Here is a 21959-nt window from a genome sequence, read left to right on the forward strand (position 1 = left end):
TGGGTTAGACTCATGCCTATGCTCACAAGGGAGTGTTGGTGATTCTCAGTAGGACATTGGGGCACTTCTTACTCTCCTTACGAGAGGTTTTTTCACCTAGATTTATTCTTTTTTATTTTATGTGCCTATGTTACACAATTTGGGCACTTATCGTGTTTTACACCTTTTGAGTGTGAACACACATTAGCAACCCTAAGGTTTAAGGATCGTACTTTGTACTTGCACATTACACTCTTTGATGATTGCATTGGGAGTCATGTCTTGCACACTCTCTTCGCTGTCAACTGTACTCTCAAGTGAGCTTCAATCTCTGTGCATTCTCTCACCTCTCAGAGGTCATAGGTGAATACTTCACGAACACTGAAATTCGGTGTGCAAACAAGTAGAAGAATTTGCTTTGAGTTTTGTCATTTCGATAAAAAGTGTGTGCTATGTTTGTGATGTTATACCCATGGCTGGAAATAATTGCTATAATTTCAATGAAAATAGTGGGACTGTAGGCATCAATTAAATGGAGGTGCAATGACTTGAAATATGTGCCAAGTGAGATGGTAGAGGAAATTGGTACTCTGTGGAGAGGGTTGCACTTGACACCAATAATGATGCTTTGTGAAGGGAATGTGATGTGAGGTATCAAATTGGGTATACTTGAGAGAGATTGTGTTCTTAGCTTTTTGTTATCACTATGACCTCACAAAGGTCTATGTTACATGCACGCATCTCTTGTATTGACCAATTGTGCTAGTTGATCACCTTTGATGGTTTTGTTGAGAAGGATAAAATGAGATGCACTGTGATGGGGTCAAATGTGCAATGGTATCCAGCTATCCTTTAACATGTTTTGAAAGGCATAGGTAATGGCTGCACCAATCTTGCTATCTTGTGCCAAATGTGCTTTAGTTAAACATTCTTTGGCAAAGTTTAATGTTACTTCTTAGATAAGGCTAGTAGATATGTCTTGCATGAGTCCACAATAGCAGGTATACCCACACACATATAGCACAGCATGTGGTTCTTCCAAACATAATTAGGAATAGTGTCACCAGACATTAACTGCATCTACACATCCTGAAAGTCTTTCGGATCCATATTTACAGGACAACTGTATAGATCAGCATGTTATATGGCAGGGGGAGATCAAACTTGTACCCTTGGAAGTAGGAATCTTTGGGGAATTATGCCTTCTTCTAGGTGAAGCAACTGCAACACAATTCTTTTCTCCATTCATGTGCAAAATTTGAAAATAAATTATAGATAGAGACCTTGCCTATCTCTTAGGTCTTTATAACAATTTGTTTTCAAAAAATAACACAAACTGACAATTAGATCTTGTACAACAACCTCTGATCTAAGCAAATAACGTGTGCAAATAGTGCTTGCATGTTATACAACCAACATTTCTTTCTTAGACACTGTATAGTGATGTTCATCGACAATTTTTTCTTTGCTTTCATGGGATTGTGAGAGAGAGAGGCGCTTGGTGGCTTGGAGCTAGAGTATGAACCAAGTAGGTGAGAGTTAGATGAGTCTTGATAGAGTTCAGCTCTTTGAAGAATAAGGGTATCTGTCAAATGTCCGACTATTGAGTGCCCATTGAGATCGATATTTTTCCTCTCTTCTTCTAGAACACGTGGGTTGAAATGAATATGTTATTTCATATGATAAGTTCCAACATTTCTTAACTGTATTGAGACCTTTGAAGGGTCCCACAGAACGAGTGCATCTCTAAGGTTTGTGGCAGAAAAATTCTTTGGGGGGCTTTGTTGATGGATAAGTCATGGAGTATGAGTTTGTGCAACATTTCTATGCTCCAACAGTATGGATTCATAATGGGTTATTTCCCTCTTATTGCATGCTGATAGATCAAGCTACTGTAGCTCTTGCTTATGACACAGCAGTTAGAGAGTCAAGGAAGTGAAGGCAACATTTGGAAAGGTGCAAAAAAATGGATACAGGAGTTAAAACCTAATAACACAGATGGACTTTAGTCCACAGCCAAGGTTTGTGTCCGTCTTTGGAGATCTTAACATAAACCCTATATTGAACTTAGTTTTATGGATAAGTTGACCAGTCCTTATTAGCAATAATTGTCTTGTAGTGTCCGAGGAGAATTATTGATTACTAGAAAGGCCCTTAACTGTGTAGGAACCAGCAGGTTTGCTTCTTTGGCTATATAAACGGTAACTTTTGTGCATGTGTGTTTTGATGATTTTGAGTTCAAAAGCACGTGCTGTGTTAGGTCATGACCTTTAGCTTGCAGTGAAACAAAGTAAATCTGTTTCTTTGGCCAGTAAACTGTACCGTTTATGCATCCATTATTTAAGATATTAGAGTCAAAGAGCACATCTGCAGTCCTTTGGAGTATCATGTTTAATTCACTTATGCCTGGTATGATAATATATTTTGTCATTTGGTTAATGGTGTGTAAGCATCCAATGAAAATATGGTTGTAGTTCACTGGAGTGTCAAAAAATTGTTATTTGGTAGAGCTGTGGTGTTCGATTAAGGGTGATATTCCCCCCTGCAGGTTTCTTTGTGGACGTTTACCTATTCTATGGTGGAAGCAGTCAAAAGCAGTCTGAGTTGATTGCATTGTCAGAGCAGTTCAACAACAGCATGCATGTGGAGAATGGGGAGCAAGATATTTTAGCTGATGAATCGGAGAACTTGATGCTGAAATTGAAGTTTTTAACATACAAGGTGCACAGCTTATTCCATGCCGTTTCAAAATGATGCAATGTTGACTAGGACAAGTTCTTAATCATGGGCTGCTACCTACTAGTTTCTGGTCTAGCACTGGATCAGAAATGTTTGCATTTGGGTGGGTCTTGGTTTTAGAATTATAAATTTACACAGATGTTTTTTTGGTTGAAATTGAGTTTGGATGTTACAATAGTTCTATAAATTTGTTATAAAATTGATGTTTTGCATGGTGTGTGCCTGTCCCTCTTATGTATTTTCATGTCAGTTTTGTTGTCAACATCGCCACCATTCTTGACACATTATCTCTATCTCCCTAGCTAGTTGTGACATGCCAACCTTGTCTCCAATCTTGACACCTTTGGCCTCAGGTTTCAGCTCATCACCATCTTGTTGCACTCCCTCCTTGTTGTGTGACATGTCAGCACATCAGTCAGTGTATCACTTGTTGGGCTTGTTAGATGCCCATGGTAAATGTATTTAATGCATTTGATCTTCCTTTCTTCTAAACATTGCTCCCTTGTTTGTCAACTCTGATATTAATGTCACTGAGCTCATCTTTGTCCTCACCTCCCCTCCAGTGCTGTGCCCCATCCTACCATGTCACCTCGAGGCAGTTGCCATCTAGCCATCACCAGGTCTTTTGGGAGTCACCTAGCTCATCATCTGCCGTGTAGCTATCCTGTGGTCTACCATCTGATCACTCACAACCCAGCTAAAACAACAATGATTTCTCTTACAATCATCACCAATCTCTCTCTTTCTTTCCATCCATTTGCAATCTGTCACGTAGGTTGTCATATATTAAGTGACATATAGGGAAATATGCCACTTTGCTCCCATGGGCTCCACATATGCTTCTTAGGAGGGAAGAGTCACTTACATACTAGTATATGATGATATTGTGCAACTCCAACATAGAGATGTTTTGTTAGTTGGGGACTTTATAGCACACACAACTCAAAGATAGGTGCCCTTCTTTGACAGTAACCCATGTATGGTAACTTGGCATCAGAGGAGCTGTGACTTAGGATGACATCATATGACACCAATGAGTGCACATACTATGGTGATCATATCTCGGCTATAGGAGGTGTACTTGCAAGTTTCTTTCAAGAGGGGGTAAAACAAGAAACGCGGGTTTTTTTATATAGGGATTTTTAATAGCTTTGATTGGGGAAAGAGGTTCTAAACCTCTATGGAACTCTCTTTTAAACAAAGAATGGCTAATTGAGCTTGAGTGATAATAGAGTCGATTGAGAATAATACATGATACATTACATATCCATGATCCATTATTGACTTGTCACTTATGTCAAAGCTAGTCTTTGGACAAGCCATACTATGGTTTAGAACTCAAACATTATGATTCATATATATTATACAAAGAAAACTGAAATTAGCATGTAAATAGCCTATCTATGATATGGACTGAGTTAAGTTGCAACATCATGATTCTCATTTCAAAACAAATTGACAAAATGTCAAAATCAAGAATGAATCATAATATATCATAAATAACTCATAAATGAGACTAAAGTCGTATAATATTCAAATCTCATGACAAAGTCCAATAACTAAACAAAATCACAAAAAAATTAGTCTCTCATCCAAAATCACGAGCCCTTACAAGGCATTACACATCATCATCATCATGTTTAACATTGCCCATTAGTTTTTGTCAAAAAAACCATCTTTTGGGTTCCAACTCACCAAACAAATAAAAAAAGTTAAAAACACCCACGTTTTTTACTCTCAAAAACGTTTCGTACTTTAAGAAACGTTTTGTAAGTTTCAAATTCAAAGAAAAGAGTTTCTTAGCTGCTATGAAAGTAATTCATGCAAAATTATCAAAATAAAAATATATTTTTGACTGGACAAATGCACTGCCCAATCCTCTATAAATAGGTGTCTTGTGTTGTGCATCATCAATCTCTCATTCTAGGGGACCTATCCTAGAGACTCTATGACTTTGTTTACTTGTTCTATGGGCTGTCTTGCTGCGCACAAGCTCCCTCTACAGTGGTGACCTCTTTTCTAAGCATTCTAACTGCCACCTCATCAGATGTATTTGCATTTAGTTGCTGCCGAGGCCACGTAGCATCTGCTACACCTCTTGCTGCTGCTACCTTCATCAGATGATTTGTGTTGTAGCTGCTGATGGTCACCTTGGAGCTGGGACAGTTGCTTGTTTTGCCTGATCAGGCCACATTGCTGGTTGCTTTTCTACTAGAGCATGTATAGCTATGTCATCATTCACATCTGTGCTTGCTGCTGATCACTCTCCTGCAATGCTACCATATCATTTTGAGGTCATTCATCACATTCAAATTGCTGTTGCTGCATTTTGGGATTTGTTGTGCATCCTCAATTCCTCATTCTAGGGAACCTGCCCTAGAGAACTCTCTACAGCTGCATTTGTTCTTCTGGCCACCTTGCTGCATACGAGCTCCCTCTACACTGATGACATCTTTTTTGATCAGTGTAGCTGGCATGTCATCAGATTAGCTTGTGTTTAATTCCTTCCGAGCCCACCTAGCATCTGCTGCGCCTCTTGCTGCTGCTGCCTTCATCAGATGATCTGCATTTTAGCTGCTGGTGGTCACCTTGGAGCTGAGACAGCTGTTTGTTTTGCCTGATCAGCCTGTGTTGTGGGTCATCTGTCTACTAGACCATATATAGCTATTGATGTCATCATTCAGATTTGTCGTTGCTGCTGATCACTCTCCTGCAATACTGCCACATCATTTGAGGTCATTTGTCACATCCAGATTGGTGTTGCTGTGTATTGGGATTTGTTCGAGTTTGGATTGCATGATAGATTACTTGCTATGACCTTACCATTCAAAGGAGATATCCGTTGGCACCCCCGCACAACCTCCCCCCCACCCAAAAAAAAAAGAAAAAAGAAAAAAAACACCAGGAAACAAAAAGAAAAAGAAATTGCTATGTTTATGCATCCTGCCTACTTCTCCTTCAACATCACTTGTTGTATGACTTGACTCCACCTTGAGGATGCCATTGGGAACAAGTACATAAGATATTGCATCTACATAGTTTGACGACTTGTACTATGTCTTATGGGGACCCATACATATCCTTGGCAAAAATTAGGGTTTGATAGCCAGCCTGGGACCTATGCCATTAGTATAAGGCATTGTACATTGAAATCAGCACCCGAAATTTGTGAATTGTTTGGTATTTCAGATGCCTAGCCATCCATTGTAAATTTGGAGTAGCATTTGGCTAGTTGGGGTCCAATTAGAGTAAGTCTTGGGTGAATATCAAGGGGCAAATGGAGCACTTTTTTTTTTTGCTGATTGTTGGACTAGCAAGGGGCTTTTGGATTAGCCACAGAGATCTAGAAATCGTGGCTTATAATGCATCCATTGGCAATTGAAGATAAAGAAATACTAAAAGGAGCACCAGTTTTGGAGCCAATAGGGTGTCCAATGGCCAAGATTGTTAAGGTGAATTGTGCATTTCAATTTATGTTTATTTGCTAATTGCTATAATTAAGTGCTTGATCAAGGAATTACCACCCTATCCGAGAAGAAAGCTTGGTTAGATCTTTATAACTTAGTCACATTTCCATCATGAACATTATCATCTTTAACTTTATGAAAGACCAAGCACATGGAAATTTAATTTTTCATTACTTTTCAAACAAGAGAAGCAGATACAAGAAGGATTGATTCCCTTGTAAGTTTTACATCAAGGGTATGGGTCTTGCCCCTATGTTGTAGAGTAATCACTTTGTTATGAGAATGAGTGACTGATGTACTCTAGGTCACTATGGCATACCAAGCAAAACGTCACAACCCTCAATTGGTGTAATGAAGAAGTCTTCCCTATCCACATAACTTTGAGTATTCAACTGAAGCTTCCCAATGAGCAGTGTGATAGGCTTTGCATGGCCTTTACATGCCATTCCAAATTTTCCCATGGATTCATCTCATCCTCTCTGATGCCTAGATGGGTTGCCATGTTTGTGGAGATAAAATTGGCTCTAGCACCATTATTAATGAAGATTAACGCATGTTGGTCCCTCATTTTTCCCAATGCTCTACAAAGCTCCGTAGCATTATCATTGGGCTAATCACTGACTACATCATGGACCAAACCTGCTAAAGTTTTGGGTCTCTTCTCTTTTGCATCTTCCTTATTTTCAGCTCCTTGTGCTTTCTGTTTGCTCCAATTTAACTCCAGTTCAGGGCATTTCATCAAAATGGCCAAATTTTCTCCAATTTTCACTCAAAAAATTTGGGCATTTTCAAGAAATTGGCATTCTTCATTGAATTAAAGCCCGATTCATTCTTAGGCATGATATGTGATATCATTCTGGTTAAAATTTCACAAGAATTCTTCAAATTTCTCTTTGATTTTCGGTTATATTTGTGACTTTTCACTATTTGAGCTCAATTTGACCCAAATTTCTTTCAAAATTTAGGGGAAATTCATCAAAATCCATTAAAATTGAGCCTTCGTTTAGGAGACTGTGGTTAAGATTGGTGGCAAGGTTGGGATTGGGATTGCGGTGAGGTTATTGTTGGGATTGGGAGGATTGATATGCAACATTCTCCATGTCATGTTTTGTAATCTTAGCTCCCTTGCTCTCCACCCCTTGCAGCCCGCTATCCACCACTTGCAACTTACTCTGCACAATTACCCTCAATTTTATCCATTCTTTCACATCTACCATATTACTTTCAAATTGCCATATGGCATGTTCATACACATACATAGCCATTGATTGAGTTTCTTTCTCCTCATGCTATCTCTGTGCACGCACACTCTCTCCCATTAATCTCTTTGCACCACCTTCTCCTTGCGGCATTGGGTTGTACCAAAGCCAAAGTTACAAAATGCAAGCTTTGTTAGACAAGCTTGCATTCTAGAAACCACTCATATCTAGAAGATCATATATAGTATTCAGGATAAGAAATGCATTAAGGCACGTTCTCCATCCACAAACTAATACCTTGCTTACAAGATTGTGCGTGACCTAGAGACACATGCCAAGTTTATTCTCTTGATGACACCTTCAAAGAGGATAGACTAACCTCAAAGTAGAGACGTAGATACTTACTATTTGGCTTTTCTGTGGTAGCCCTTGTCAACAATATTTTTCAAATAATATATGTTTGTTTACATGAACTCTCTCACTCTAAGGAGATTCAAGATAGGCATCTACTACTACATGTCTAGCACCTCGACGAAAGATCAATTGCCCAATGGGTATATCGAACCTAACAATCTACTTGTAAGATCCACGGCCTGCCTAGCAATACTTGATAGCTAGGTCGCCCTGCAAACCTAATGACCCTAAAGTCCAGAATGCATTCTACATTGGCAACGGTGACATGGACTTTAGTAATGCAACCTTCGGGTTGTCTCAAACTGTCATCAGCCATTAAGAGGATCGTGGACCAGATCTATGCCATGGGTCCCTCTTACTCAGAAAAGTAATGTTTATTTGCCACCATGAGTTTCCTACGATGTTTAACAATTTTATTGGGTCTATTTTACTGTTTTTGCAAATTCTCAGCCCTATTTTCAGATCTGCCCTCTTTATAAACCTGTGAATCTTTTTATTTGCTTCTCACCAATTTGTTGGAAGCCCGAATCTTTCCCACGCAGCAAAGCATCAGTCGTAGCAGCAGTCTTTTTGAGCTGAGACATGCTAGGCATGGTGGAGTTAATGCAAAAATCCCTTATGCCTTTAGGCAGTCCACATTCATACTTTTCCACTTGCTTAGGAAGAGGAATTAGACAATAAGAAGTTACTGTTGGCAACCCATCCAAAACTTCTTTTTATAATGTTTTCAAATTCTTGCATTGTACTAGTCAACCAATTCGATGCAAACATTTTCTTGAATTGTATCCATGTTGGTGGTGCTCTACATTGTATTAAGAGCATGGACCACGATTTGCAATGCATTCGCCTTCAAGAAAGTGGCTGCCTTTCGAATCTTTGAGGATTCGGTGAAGTTGTCTCTTGAATAGGTTGCATCAAATTGCTGAGTAAAAGTCAAAGCTTTCAGCCTATCTTGTGTACCATTGAAGGACTCAAACTTTACCCCTTTTTCCCCCTCACCATAGTCTTTTGCTACCCTTTTGGACGCTATGTTATTATGCACAAGCTCTTCCAGAAAGGGTGCATTTGCTTTATTTGCATCATGACCAAGACCAAATGAAGCATTTGCATGACCAACACTCATTCCTTGAGGCCCATAAGCACTGAGGGGTGTAGATGCATTACCATACATGCCACTTTGTAGCCTGGGCATCATGGCAATGCTGCCATACATGGGGTTATGCATATTATCAATCATACCTTGAGGCCCATAAGCACCAAGGGGTATAGATGCATTACCATATATGCCGCTTTGTAGCCTAGGCATCATGGCAGTGCTGCCATACATGGGGTTATGCATATTATCAATCATACTGATATGCATTGGGTCTTGCGCACCATGCATTGGTTGCTGCATACCATAAGAAGTTGTACCATTATTCCTTGTATGTAGTCCCTGACCCACTATATCATGAAAAATGGTGCCACCACCAAAATACTTGGCTGCCCCATAATGGCATGCATGCCTTGCTACTCCAAGTCCATGGGATTGGCACTTCTATGATGACCTTGCAGTTGTATTTCTTGCCCTGTTGGCACCAATTGCTTTTCCTTATCTGTAGCTTTGGGATCATCTTGAGATGGCTTAGTCATTTCTTTGGGTGTATCTTGGAGTCTCGAAGCTTTAGTAGATGACTTTGTCTTCTTGCCCTTGCTATCGTTCTTTCCGAGCTTTCAAAGATCGATTGAAGCGAGGATATTTTGCCAATTCAGCAAAGAGATTTGTGGCTGTCCTTATTCTATTCTCGAATTGGTCATCAAAGTCCTCTTCCTCTTGTTGGTCATCAATGTCTTTGGCCTTGAAGATCCTGTAATTTGATATTTAGCAACATTTGTAGCTTATTGTCCATGGTGTGTGCCTTGTCCAACACCAAGCATTGCATTTCCTCTTTCCCCATGTGAATGTGATGTGTGCAAGCTGACAGACATCATCATTGCTTGATCCCATCTCACTACTGAATATATCTTTATATAAATGCTTAACTGACAACAATTTCAACACTTGGGTAAAGCTTCTAACTTCCAATCAGGTTGCTTGGGTCCACCAATTCAAAGGATTTGATGGTGTTCCAGCAATGGAGTTTTGAAACGAGCCTTCCTTCTTTCAGAATTTTAGAAGGGTGGTAATGGCGTGAGACCTAGTGTCATTTAAGTATCTCATGATACTCTTTACTACCTTCCAATGCCTATTGTCAGGGCTTACCATGTAATTGCTAACTACTCCCACTATACAGGCAATGTTTGGATATGTAGCAAAAACCCTAAACTTGTTGCATATCACTTGGTTTGGAACATAGATATTAGCACTTGGACATGTTGTTTTGACACAAATTGGGACCTTGTACATCCTAAGTTCTCAATGAATTCCATGCTATGGGGGTTAATGCACTAATGCACCATCTATTTCACTAGATGTCATGAGGCCCACTAGAGGTATATCCAATAACTCTAGCTGTATGAGCACTGTGAGTATGCACTTTTAAACACACACATCTCTTAGCACATCACTTCAAGGAATGCTAATATTCAATAGGAATTTAGCAAGATAGATAACTCGAAGTGGTGGTCACATCCTTGGGAGGATATAGATTCTATGTGGTCAAAGATAGATGATGAAATGGGGGGGATTGATGAATATGATGAATTTGGACAACCAACCAGTGATGAAGAACAATTAGAGGATTCAGATGGGGACGATGACATTGTTGCTTTTAGTGAGATTCAACATGAAATTGATGGGCTCTTAGATGAGGTTCATGGCTCAAGTATTGTTACAAAAAGTCAGAAGATCAACCCAATAGCGGAAGTTGATGAGTATATCTTCAAGTCTAGCTTAATTACCTTCAACATGAGGCATTGTATTTCCTCCTTCCCCATGTGAAAGTGATGTTGATAGGCATCATTAGTGCTTGATCCCATCTCACTATATGGAGACATCTTGTTGTCCCATGTGGGTATGGAGGGCCTAGCTCTAGCCCGAGCAATAATCCCTTGTATCCCCCTATGAAGGTGTCGTCGGTGTCTGTGTTGAGGCCTAGGACGTCTGGATCGGCTAAGCTGAATGGCTCGATCAATCAATACTTCTTGTCTGTGTGTGGACTATGGTGGTGGTAGAGGCTCTTGTGTGGACTGTGGATGTAACTGTATTGAAGTCTTCTGAGTCTCCTTTGCAAAGAAGTCTATGAGCTGCCTCTGCGAAGGGCCTCGGTGTCCTGGAGAAGCTGTACTTCTAAGGCACATGTCACGAAGCCATCATATCTCAAGAAGAAAGAGGCTAAGGCATTGTTGATTGATAAAATCCATGACATTGGATACTGGTCTGAATCTGTCTCTAAAGAGACAGTGGAAACGACCACGGACCTCATAATACGCTGGGCAGCGGCATATATAATACTCCTCTGTCTTTGGCTCTAATTGGCATATTTGGCATATGCGCTCCTCTGGTGGGATGGATCTATATCTGCCAGTCTCAATCTCTAGCTAATGTGAGGAGGTGCGCAACTGGCCAATAGTACATATGATCCCTTGGGAAAGGTGGGTGTCCATGTATCTTGGGCGAACAATAAATCTATCATCAGTAGTGTGAAGAAAATGCTCATGGTAGAAAGCCATCTTTGTCCCTAGCTCTTGCCTTGGCATCAACCATGTCCGCCTGATATCCAACTAGGTAAGATCTGATGATCTTGTGAATCTCTAATCTGCTCAGATCAAGAGATGGTGTATCAAGGGAGTACTGGAAGGGGGGTAACTTGTCCATGCTAAAGCCATGCAGGTCAAACCAGGCCGACATCTGTGTATACCAACATGAAGTATCACCCTCTTTGGCAAGTTGGCTGGAGGACTGGGCCAACCTTGCATATCTGTGTCTGGGTAAGTCCCATAGGCTATGTATGTATGCGATCGATTGGGTGAGGGCTTCTACCACAATCGGTGTAGCTGCTAGCTCGACTCTGATGATTTCATGTGGCAGTGAGGCCTTACATCTGATCATCTTGGATATCATGGACACTAGGGGTTTCTCCATCGACCTCCATCCGTCATAAGTGTGCCCTGATCTGCTACGGTGGTCAAGACTGCGTCCCCATATCTGTACTCCATAAAGTAGTGCGGATGTGACTAGTGTATCGAAGAGCCATAGCTTGGTGCGGGGTTCTTGGAATTGCACCTGTGAGCACATCCTCCCCAAACCACCTAGTGCTGTGTATTCGTGAGTCAGTCTAGTGTCTGCTGCCTCTCGCATAGAAAAGGTGGGCCCTATGAATAAGATTCCCAGGTATGTGTAAGAATCCATATACTCCAGTTCCTCAGACCCATATGTGGATATAGGCGCTGATCTCCTGACCCACTTTGGTGTAGTATTAAATACCATCACCTTGGTTTTACCAAGGTTCACTCAAAGCTCACTGTCCAAAGTATAGGAGTGTAATGCATCCAAGTGTCTCTATAGACCCTCTAGAGAGTCAGCTATCAATACAATGCCATCTGCATATAATAGGAGAGGTATCCAAATGCTAGCTAGTGGAGCTCCTCTATCTCCTTTCTGTGAAATGTAATCAGCAATCCTATCAATGTACATGCCAAATAATGTCGGAGAGAGGGGGCATGCCTGCTTCACTCCAATGGTGGAGTAAATAGGTGCCGAAAGGCCCTCAGGTGTCCGGACTCTACCCACAACCCTCTCATACAGTGCCAAAATACCCCAACTGAGCTCTTTCGATACTCCCATGGCATGTAGTCTATGTATCAACTTGTCTCTCGGTACTGTGTCAAAGACTTTGCGGAAGTCCACAAAGCAGCAGTAGGTCTGTTGGTCGTGGGCCCTTCCTTGCTCAATGATCACTCTGAGTGCGAGGATGTGATTCAATGTGGAGAAGCCTCTCCTAAAGCCAGCATGTCCCTGTGCTCTAAGACCCCACATCTTTGCCCACCTGCTTAACTGATGTTCAAGGATGGAAGCATATAACTTAGCCAATGCATGCCCAACCATGATAGTCCGATAGTTATTGAGTATAGTAGGGTCTTGTGACTTGAGGATAGGCACAATAGTGTTCGCGCTTCAGCTTTTTGGTAGGCCTTCACACATGGCTCTGTTAAACATGTAAGCTAGGAATCCTGCCACCAAATCTCTAGCATGGATCAAGTGCTCGGCTACTAATCCATCATGATATTGTGCCTTTCCTCTGCTAAGTCTGTCAATGGTCTCTCGGACCCTACTTTCTGTAAAGAAAGTGGTGGTCTGTGGGCAAGGCTCAAGTGGGTCAGGAAGAGGTGGCTAGCCCTCCACAATATAAAGACTAGATGCATACTCCTTCCATACAACGGTGGACGTAATAGGTGTGGTCGGGGAATGCTCTCTGAAAAGCCTCCAAGCCTCTCTAGAGTCCTGGCTTAAGAATAACTGATATAGGCCCCACTCTCGCTTGGTCAAGAATGTTCTCTTCTTCCACCGTGTGAGGCGTCTAAAGAGTATTTGTGCCTGTTTGTGGGTAGTGGACCCCAGTGCTAGCTCTGTCTGTAGCCGTGGTTTGGTCTCACGACACTCATCATCATACCAGTTGTTCCGGGGTGTCACCCTGGTAGAGGCTCTCTGTGTGGGTCGTGAGTGTGGGAAGGCTACACTTGCAGCGATGTGTAGGGCCTCATTGAACTGGTGTGTCAGCTCCTGTAATGGAACGTCAGGGTCTGTATCATGTAACAATCTAAGGATATCCGCCTCATAGGTATCCTCTGTCTCTCTGGAAAAGAGGTATCTTGGGTGTCGTTGAGCTGCATGATGGGTCTGCGTGTCAGTGAATTGGAGGTCGATGGTGAATGATAGGTAGGCATGATCCACTGCAACTCCGAGAAGGCGTGGGGATATTGAGAGGTCCTGGATGTGAGATATCAGCATCGGTGGGGCTAGAACATAGTCTACTAAGCTGGCACCGTGTCGGAGAGGATAACATGTGAAGGCGCCAGATAGGGGGTATCTAGCCAACCCATTGAGAATGGCCAACCTGTGTGCTGTGCCCATCTCCACAAGGTATCTCCCATATTCGGTGACTTCCCCCATATCCAGAGATGTTGTCTCCAGCTGTAGCTCTGAGACATCCTGCTCCTGTAGCATCTCCTCAGATGCATTAAAGAAAGGCACCTGATGGGAGGCTGTGCTAGCATTAAAGTTTGCTAGTAAGATAACCTCTCCCTCGTTCGAGAAACTCCCAAATATCCTCATCCAAAGCCACATATGGTGATTGCCCTTAGGTGGGGCGTATCAGGACGTCATAGGGGGGAAATAGCACATGGCAACATACAATGTGCGTTCCTCACCACGCACTCTCACCCACATGTATCTGGCCTGCTCATCTCTACGGACTACCTGGATCATCTGCTGTAGCTCCTCCCTGAATAATACTGCCACTCCTCCCGACCCGTGATAACTGTGGCCTGTGCATGTCTTCTTCCTGCAAGATGACTCCCACTTGTAGCCTGTCACCCGTGGAAGTGTAATATGTGGTCCCTGATGTGTCTCTGAGTAGAACACTATATCTCTCCCTCTGAATGTCTCCTCAAAAGCTTCCACATCCAATCGGAGGGTTCCATTACAGTTCCAGACTGCCACTGCAAGGTCCGATAGGTCTCACGCTATCATTTGTGGTGCCTCTTCATGACTACCACTCTCCCTCTTGTGTAGAAGGCAAGTTTGCCCTCCTCCTTGGCTGCCTTAATTTTTGGCATGCACCCCCTCATGTGGGCTAGTTGGGTTGATGTGAGATCGTCCTCCAAAAACACAACGGTCCCCTTCAATGTACGGCGTTGAGCTAGGAAGTCTCTCCTAGCCTCCATGGTGGGGAAGCGGAGAATGAGTGCACGCTCTTTTGAGCTCTCCCTTTCTGTGCTTTTCTTGCTAACTCTCCAAGCGGAGACATGCGTGTCTTTCTTAATATTCATTTACGTGTATAGCACCTTGGTGTCCTCATCCACTTTTTCATGCATCTTCAGCCTCGTCACCTGAACATGGAGTGCTCTCATTTTCCTTTTTTGTTCCTCCAATGTGTCATTGATTATGGTTGTTGTAGGTGCGTGTGCTAGGTGTTTCCCCTTCTTTGCAATTTGAATCCATTTCTTTGCCTCCTCTACTTGCTGTTGGGTTTTCTTGAGTATCTCTGCCCAAGAAACAACCTCCTTCGTCGTCTCCTCCTTCTTCTATCTTCAATTCCAGCTTTTTAATCTTATCGTTCAGCTGCCTGTTCACTGTGCTTAGTCCGTTGTCATGCTCCTTCTTGAATTTGTTGATGGCATTGGTAATCATCTGCTCTATCTGGACCTTCATTTTGGGTGCGAACTCCGTCTTGTTGTGTTGGGCCTGATCGCGGGCAATAGGGGCAAAGCGTGGACTATAGGCACTACCTTGGACAGCAGACAGGAGTCAAACCAAGCAAGCGCGAGTCGAGGCGGGAGTTGGGGGGTAGACGACAAGCCAGTATGAATTGAGGCGGGAGTCGAGGTGGCAATCGGAGCAGAGGAGTCATGAAAGGTAGGCGGCTGTCGAGGCGGATGAGTCGCGGCAATCGGGGCTGGACTTGACGTGGAGTTGTCAGGCGGAACAAGATTGCGACCTGACGTGGAAAAGAGAGAGAGAGAGAGAGAGAGAGAGAGAGAGAGAGAGAGAGAGAGAGAGAGAGAGAGAGAGAGAGAGAGAGAGAGAGAGAGAGAGATTAATGTCTACATAGGGCCAATGTGGCATATGAGACAAAATCCAGAGTACATCCATGTCTAATGTCATCTCATCAGTAAGGTAAAGATAACATTACAAATAAGTGGGTGGCCTATGAAACAATACTGAAAATAGCTATATGATGTGACTATACTAGGGTTGAACCATGTGTAGTGTTATTGCATCAATAGAAAAGGAAAGGAAAGGAAAGGAGAACCAGATCTGATAGAACCATGTACAAAAGTGTGGTGGGGACTATGGGCTGTAGGTGCTCTCAAGATCTGCACATGATCTCAGCTATGATGCGGTCCCAAGCTGCTTCACTGATATGCCTGGTGGTGAGTCTATGGTGTCTCGTGATAATGGCTCTAATCTGACTGTGGTGTGGCCTCCTCGGACGTGGCCTTGGTAGACGGGGTCGTCGTGGTCGACGAAGGGAAGTGGTTCTATCCAATGTGACACCACGGTGTGGCTTGTAAGGTGTCTGGCGGGGTGGCCTATAGAAGAAGTCTGTCAGTAGGGTCGGCTCTGTAGAAGAAGTCTGTCACTGCTCTCTTTGTGTGTCCCTCTGGCTGAGCTGGCCTCCTGTCTCGTAGTAGTGCAGTTCGGCGCCTCTCGAGCTCTAGGAGGAAAGGACCTAGGCATCTCTGGTCCTCGTACTCCATGATGCGACGAAGGGGTCCAAATCCATCACGGAAGAGGCAGTGATATTGTCCTCGTATGTCATAGAATACTATGCATCTGCATATGTAGTGCTCCTCCATCTCAGGCCCTCGACCACAGAGCTGGCAAGTCCTATCCTCTGCTAGGGTATTTGTCCATCTGCCTGTCTCCATTTGAAGCCTATGTGAGAAGGTGCGAATCTGTCCGATAGCAACCCGTACGCTATGGGAGAGATGTGTGTCCATATATGCTGGCCGAATAGTGAAACCATCATCAGAGAGATACAAGAAATGACTCCTGTAGAACTCCATCCTTGATCCTAGAGGGAGTGGTGGATGGATCCATGTCCTTGCTGTCTCAATCCTCAAGATATCAACTCTGATCACCTGGTTCAACTCTGATCGGCTGAGAGAAAGTGTAGGGCAGTTAAAGCTATAATCCAAAGGTGGAAGACAGTCAATATCCAAACCATGTAGGCTGATCCAAATAGTCATTTGTGAAAACCAATAGTTCTTCTCGCCTCCTGCTGTTGCTAGTTGTCTAGATGAGGTTAGTTCCAATCTAGAGTATCTATGGGGTGGAAGTTCCCATAGTCTGTGCCAAAAGGTCATTGCCTTGAAGAGTGCCTCCGTAACTATAGGTGTTGCCCCTAGCTCTGCTTTGACAATGGGCTGTGGAGTGGAGGGCTTACTCCTAATCATGCATGCTATCATCATGATCAATGGCCTTTCCACGCTATCCCAACCATCATAATAATCCCTCTCTATTCCAATCTGATCAGTGAGTGGGCTAAGACGCTTGTGGTACAAGCTGCAACCCCATACCTCTGCTCCATATAGTAATGTAGGTGTGACTAGGGTGTCAAACAACCAGAGTTTGGTGCGGGGCTGCTGGAATTGTATGTGAGCACATTGACTCTCGAGTGCCCCTAGTGCTGCATATCCACGTGCCAGATGTGCCTCTGATGCCCCTCTCAACAAAAAATGTGGGCTAGAGAAGGTGACTCCCAAATAGACATATTCCCTCACATGCTCCAGTATGCCTCCCCCAAATGTGAACTGGTACATAGATCTAGTCACCCATGTTGCTGAAGTATTGAAAACCATCGTTTTGGTCTTCCCAAGGTTCACTGTGATGTCTTTATCTCTACAAAAGATGTACAAAGCATCTAGATGGCACTGCAATCCCTCCGGTGAATTTGAAATGAGAACAATATCATCCGAATAAAGTAATATCGGTATCAGCACCCCTGCCAGGCTGGCTCTAGCTCTTCCTCCTTGGTCTATGTAATGAGACACTTCATCTATGTATAGACAAAACAATGTGGTGAAAGTTGGCATGCTTGTTTCACTTCTATGGTACTGTCAATCCTCTCTGATAGCCCCCCAGGTGCTCGTACATGACCTGTCACTGCCTCATATAATGCATAGACACCCCATCGTATACCCTCTGGTACTCCAATGTCCTGTGATCTTTGCATGATGCGTGTACGAGGCACTGTATTAAAAGCTGTGCGAAAGTCTACAAAGCAACAATAAATCCTCTTGTCTCGGGTTCGACCCTCCTCAATAATGGCTCTAAGTGTGAGAATATGGTCGAGCGTGGTATATCCTCGTCTGAAACCTGCCTGTCCTTGTGCTCTTTTGCCTTGCATTTCAGCCCACTCACCGAGTTCATGCTCCAATATAGATCCATATATCTTGGCCAAAGTATGACCGATCATAATAGTCCTTTAGTTGCTTGGAATTAGGGGATCACCATTTTTAAATAGCGGGATTATAGTATTGTTTGACCAACTCATAGGGAAATGTTCACGTACTGCTCTATTGAACATATGTGCTAATATGGGTGCTAATATGTCACAAGCATGTGAGAAATGTTCTGCTACTAGTCCATCTTCATCCTGTGCCCTCCCATTTTGTAATCTATAAATTGCATCCCTAACCATTTTCCATGTGAAGAATGACCATTGTGTTAGCCTACAAGTTTGTGGGGGCTGCATAGGTGGCTGTCTTGGCAGGTTATACAGCTGTCTCCCATAGTCAAGCCATGCATCTGGTGATGTAATCTGTATGGGGGGCTGTCTTTCATGGAACATCTTCTATGCGCTTTTGCTATCCCGCCCCAAAAATAGCTAATATATCTCTGCTTCTGCTTTTGCTAAGTAGTCTCGTTTCTTCTTCCGCACAAGGCGTTTTGAAGAGCGCTTTTGCTTGGCGATGTGTCTGAGTGCCTAGCTCCACTTTCCTCTGTAGGCGAGCTCGTGTGACTGTACACTCATCATCATTCTAGCTAATTTGGGGAGCAGTAGATCGTGTGGGTCTACATCAGGGCAAGGTGTGTGGGAATGCATACATGGCTGATCCATGCATGGCCTCTGCTAAATCCCTTGTACATTCTTCCAACGATCTACTCAAGTCCAATGTATGTAAACTGGTCTGTAGAGAACCACTGTAGATGTGTGAGGTGTCTTGTGTAAAGTAGTACTTGGGATGTTTAGAGAGGCATGGTGTTTCATGTTTCATATGTACACAAGAGAGCATGAGTGTCAAAATAGCATGATTTGCTGCTATGCCAATTGGTCTCTTAGATATCTTAAAGTTTTGGATGTCTGGTATCAATGCTGGTGAGCCTATCAAGTAGTCCACAATACTTGCCCCTCCTTTGTGATTCCAACATGTCAAATTGTCAGATCCTGGCCATTGTGGCAGACCATTAAAGATGACTAGTCTATGTGCACTTCCCAAAGTCAATAGGTGTGTTCGATAGGTACTCACTTCTTTATCCTGGGCTGTCCTGCGTAGGCCTATTTCATCTATGTCGATCTCTTTGAACATGGCATTATCATGCATATAAAAGTCACTCTGTCTAGTGCGTGCATTGAAATCTCCTACTAATAATATGTCCCCAATGCTAGCATATCTCATGATATCCTCATAAAGTACATCAAAGGTGGATCCATCTCGTGTGGCATAAGTAGAATTTGCAGGAGGAAAGTAGCATATTGCGATGAATATATCCCGTGGTCTTCCTGCATGTATCCTAATCCATAAATATCGTGCGCCATCATCTCTTTTCATTACTTGCACTATCCCTTTGAGGTCTTCTCGGTATAGTTTGGCCACACCTCCACACACAGAGAGAGAGAGAGAGAGAGAGAGAGAGAGAGAGAGAGAGAGAGAGAGAGAGAGAGAGAGAGGGAGGGAGGGAGAGATTTTGGCAAACACAGTGCACATTGTTTTGCTTTTGCGGCATCATCTATAGGTAAAGGACAAGCGAAGCAGAAGAAAGGGAAGAAGAAGAAACTGGATCACCTTCAAAGTCTAATACAGATTCTGATGGGAAGCATAGAGGATATTGCAAGTATCCTCACTATGGGAAGAGAGAGAGAGAGAGAGAGAGAGAGAGAGAGAGAGAGAGAGAGTGTGAGTTAATGTCTACGAAAGGCCAAGTTGGCCTATGAGACCAAAACGTTACATACAAGATGTGTGGGAAACTTTCCGATACTTTGCTTGCCATTCATAAATGAAATTTGTTGTATAAACTTCTTGAGTGATCCTTAAATATAATTAACAACTCCCTGGAGTTCATTTACTTGAATGAAAGAACTTCTCTCCTCTTACTTTTACCAATACTAGTGCTTCCATTTTTTACATCCTCAAATATAGGGATTGTAATTATTTCTTAGTAAGTGATTCCTCCCTTGGGTATTGAGGTATTTTTACAAGCCCATAAGATAATGTTCCCATTAGACACTTTAGTGAATAGTAGGAGGTATCAATAGACTTCAAACATACAATTGATTCCCATAGCAAAGTTATGCTTGAGATAGTTTGTGCACATGCATTATTGTCATTTGCTCCATAGATAGGTCCATAAATATGGGTGGCCTCCTCTTGAGGCAATGGCTGGTCCTGTGTGTTCCTCGTGTGATAGAGGTTGGATCCCCATACGGAAGCTCTGTACAAGAGTGTTGGTGTGACGAGTGTCAAATAGCTACAGCTTTGTACGGGGCTCCTGGAATTGTATGCAGGTGCATTGGGTCTCCATGGATCTGAGGGCTGCATAGCCTCGTGTCAATCTATCTTCTGTTGCCTTTCTCAAATTGAATCTGTCCTGAAAATGTTATCCCCAGATAGACGTATCTTTGGACCACATCCACGGTTTCCTTGCCGTATGTGACGGGGGTTACTGACCGTCGAATCCATTGGGTTGTAATGTTGAATACCATGACCTTGGTCTTCCCCAAGTTCATGGTGAGGTCTTTATCCTGGCAGAAGGCCCATAGTGTCTCCAATTGGTGTTGTAGCACTTTGGGCATGCTGGAGATGAGAAGTATGTTGTTTCCATATAGTAAGATGGATATCAATATTCCTCCTAGGCTAGATCCCTCCCCTCCCAATCTAATCCATGTACTCTAATATCTCATCAATGTGGAGACCAAATAAAGTAGGTGAGAGTGGCCATCCCTGTTTAACTCCAATGGTGATGGTTATCTTCTTTGACAGCCCCCTTGGTGTTCGGACTCGGCCTGTGACTGATTCGTATAGTGCCAGTATCCCCCAACACATTTCGGGCGGGGCCTCCAGTTGTTGTAGTCTCTGCGAGAGCCTGGCTCGTGATACCGTGTCGAAGGCCTTGCGGAAGTCCACAAAGCAGCAGTATACCCGCCTCTCGTGTGCCCTGCCCTCCTCTATAATGGCTCTAAGTATTAGGATATGGTTAAGAGTGGATATGGTAGAGAGAGAGAGAGAGAGAGAGAGAGAGAGAGAGAGAGAGAGAGAGAGAGAGAGAGAGAGAGAGAGAGAGAGAGAGAGAGAGAGAGAGAGAGAGAGAGAGAGAGAGAGAGAGAGAGAGAGAGAGAGAGAGAGAGAGAGAGAGAGAGAGAGAGAGAGAGAGAGAGAGATTGGGGATGCTGGCACAATTGGACCACTCGGAATGCCTTTCTTTTTGATTCAGCCTCTAATGTCCCTGTACATATTGTGAGGCTTAAAGGTCTCTTGCATTGGCAGATAGATCTCATTCGGCACTCGGGCTTACTCCCTTGGGAGGACTTACTTCCCTAGCATATGGCAATTTCCTCCGTGGCTTTGCCATGACTTTTGTAACTCTTTTGTAGTTTAGTACTGGAGCCTTTTCACATGATGGCTTAGTGTCATCATGTATCTTGTAATCAAGTAAACTTGTACTTTTTTTTTTCGTAATTAATACAATTACCTTTTACGGGAGAGAGAGAGAGAGAGAGAGAGAGAGAGAGAGAGAGAGAGAGAGAGAGAGAGAGAGAGAGAGAGAGAGAGACCTCTTTGAAACAATGGAGACCTATTTCTGTTATCGGTTCTTTATATAAAATATTCTCTAAAATCATTGCTAATAGATTGCAGAAAGTATTTTTGTACTTGGTTCATGCACGTCAATATGGTTTCATTAAGGGCTGGAATATAATGCACAACGTTTTGAATGTTCAACTAGGGATTGATTATGCCAAAGCTTCAGGCCAGTAGGGTGTTATGCTTCAGCTTGATATTGAAAAGGCATTTGATCATGTTAGCTGGTCTTTTGCAGCAGCTGATGTCCACCATGGGATTTGGTCCTTGCATGATTTCTCTTGTTGATACTGTTAGTTAGGGTGCTATGGCCTGTAATGCACTTAATGGAGGGATCACAGATGAAATTGCCTTATCTCGGTCTCTTTGGCAAGGCTGCCCTCTCAGCCCTTTGTTGTTTGCTTTAGTCACTCACCCAATGCTCTCATTGTTGGATAAG

The 21959-nt window shown here is 43.0% G+C and overlaps 1 protein-coding gene across 2 annotated transcripts in view; it reads left to right on the plus strand.

Annotated features, from left to right (window-relative positions):
* Positions 1 to 21959, plus strand: part of LOC148030213 (tRNA ligase 1-like) — a 222489-nt gene that overhangs the window by 112748 nt on the left and 87782 nt on the right. For both annotated transcript variants that reach the window (XM_087686482.1, XM_087686483.1), the window contains one exon: positions 2528 to 2700. In XM_087686482.1, the coding sequence (XP_087542608.1) occupies positions 2528 to 2700 (173 nt within the window). The remainder of the gene's footprint in view (positions 1 to 2527; positions 2701 to 21959) is intronic.

Source organism: Lygodium microphyllum, chromosome 10 (genome assembly GCF_053477565.2).
Source record: "Lygodium microphyllum isolate KBCC chromosome 10, Lygodium_microphyllum_v1.1.10, whole genome shotgun sequence".
In the NCBI taxonomy this organism is placed as follows: domain Eukaryota; kingdom Viridiplantae; phylum Streptophyta; class Polypodiopsida; order Schizaeales; family Lygodiaceae; genus Lygodium; species Lygodium microphyllum.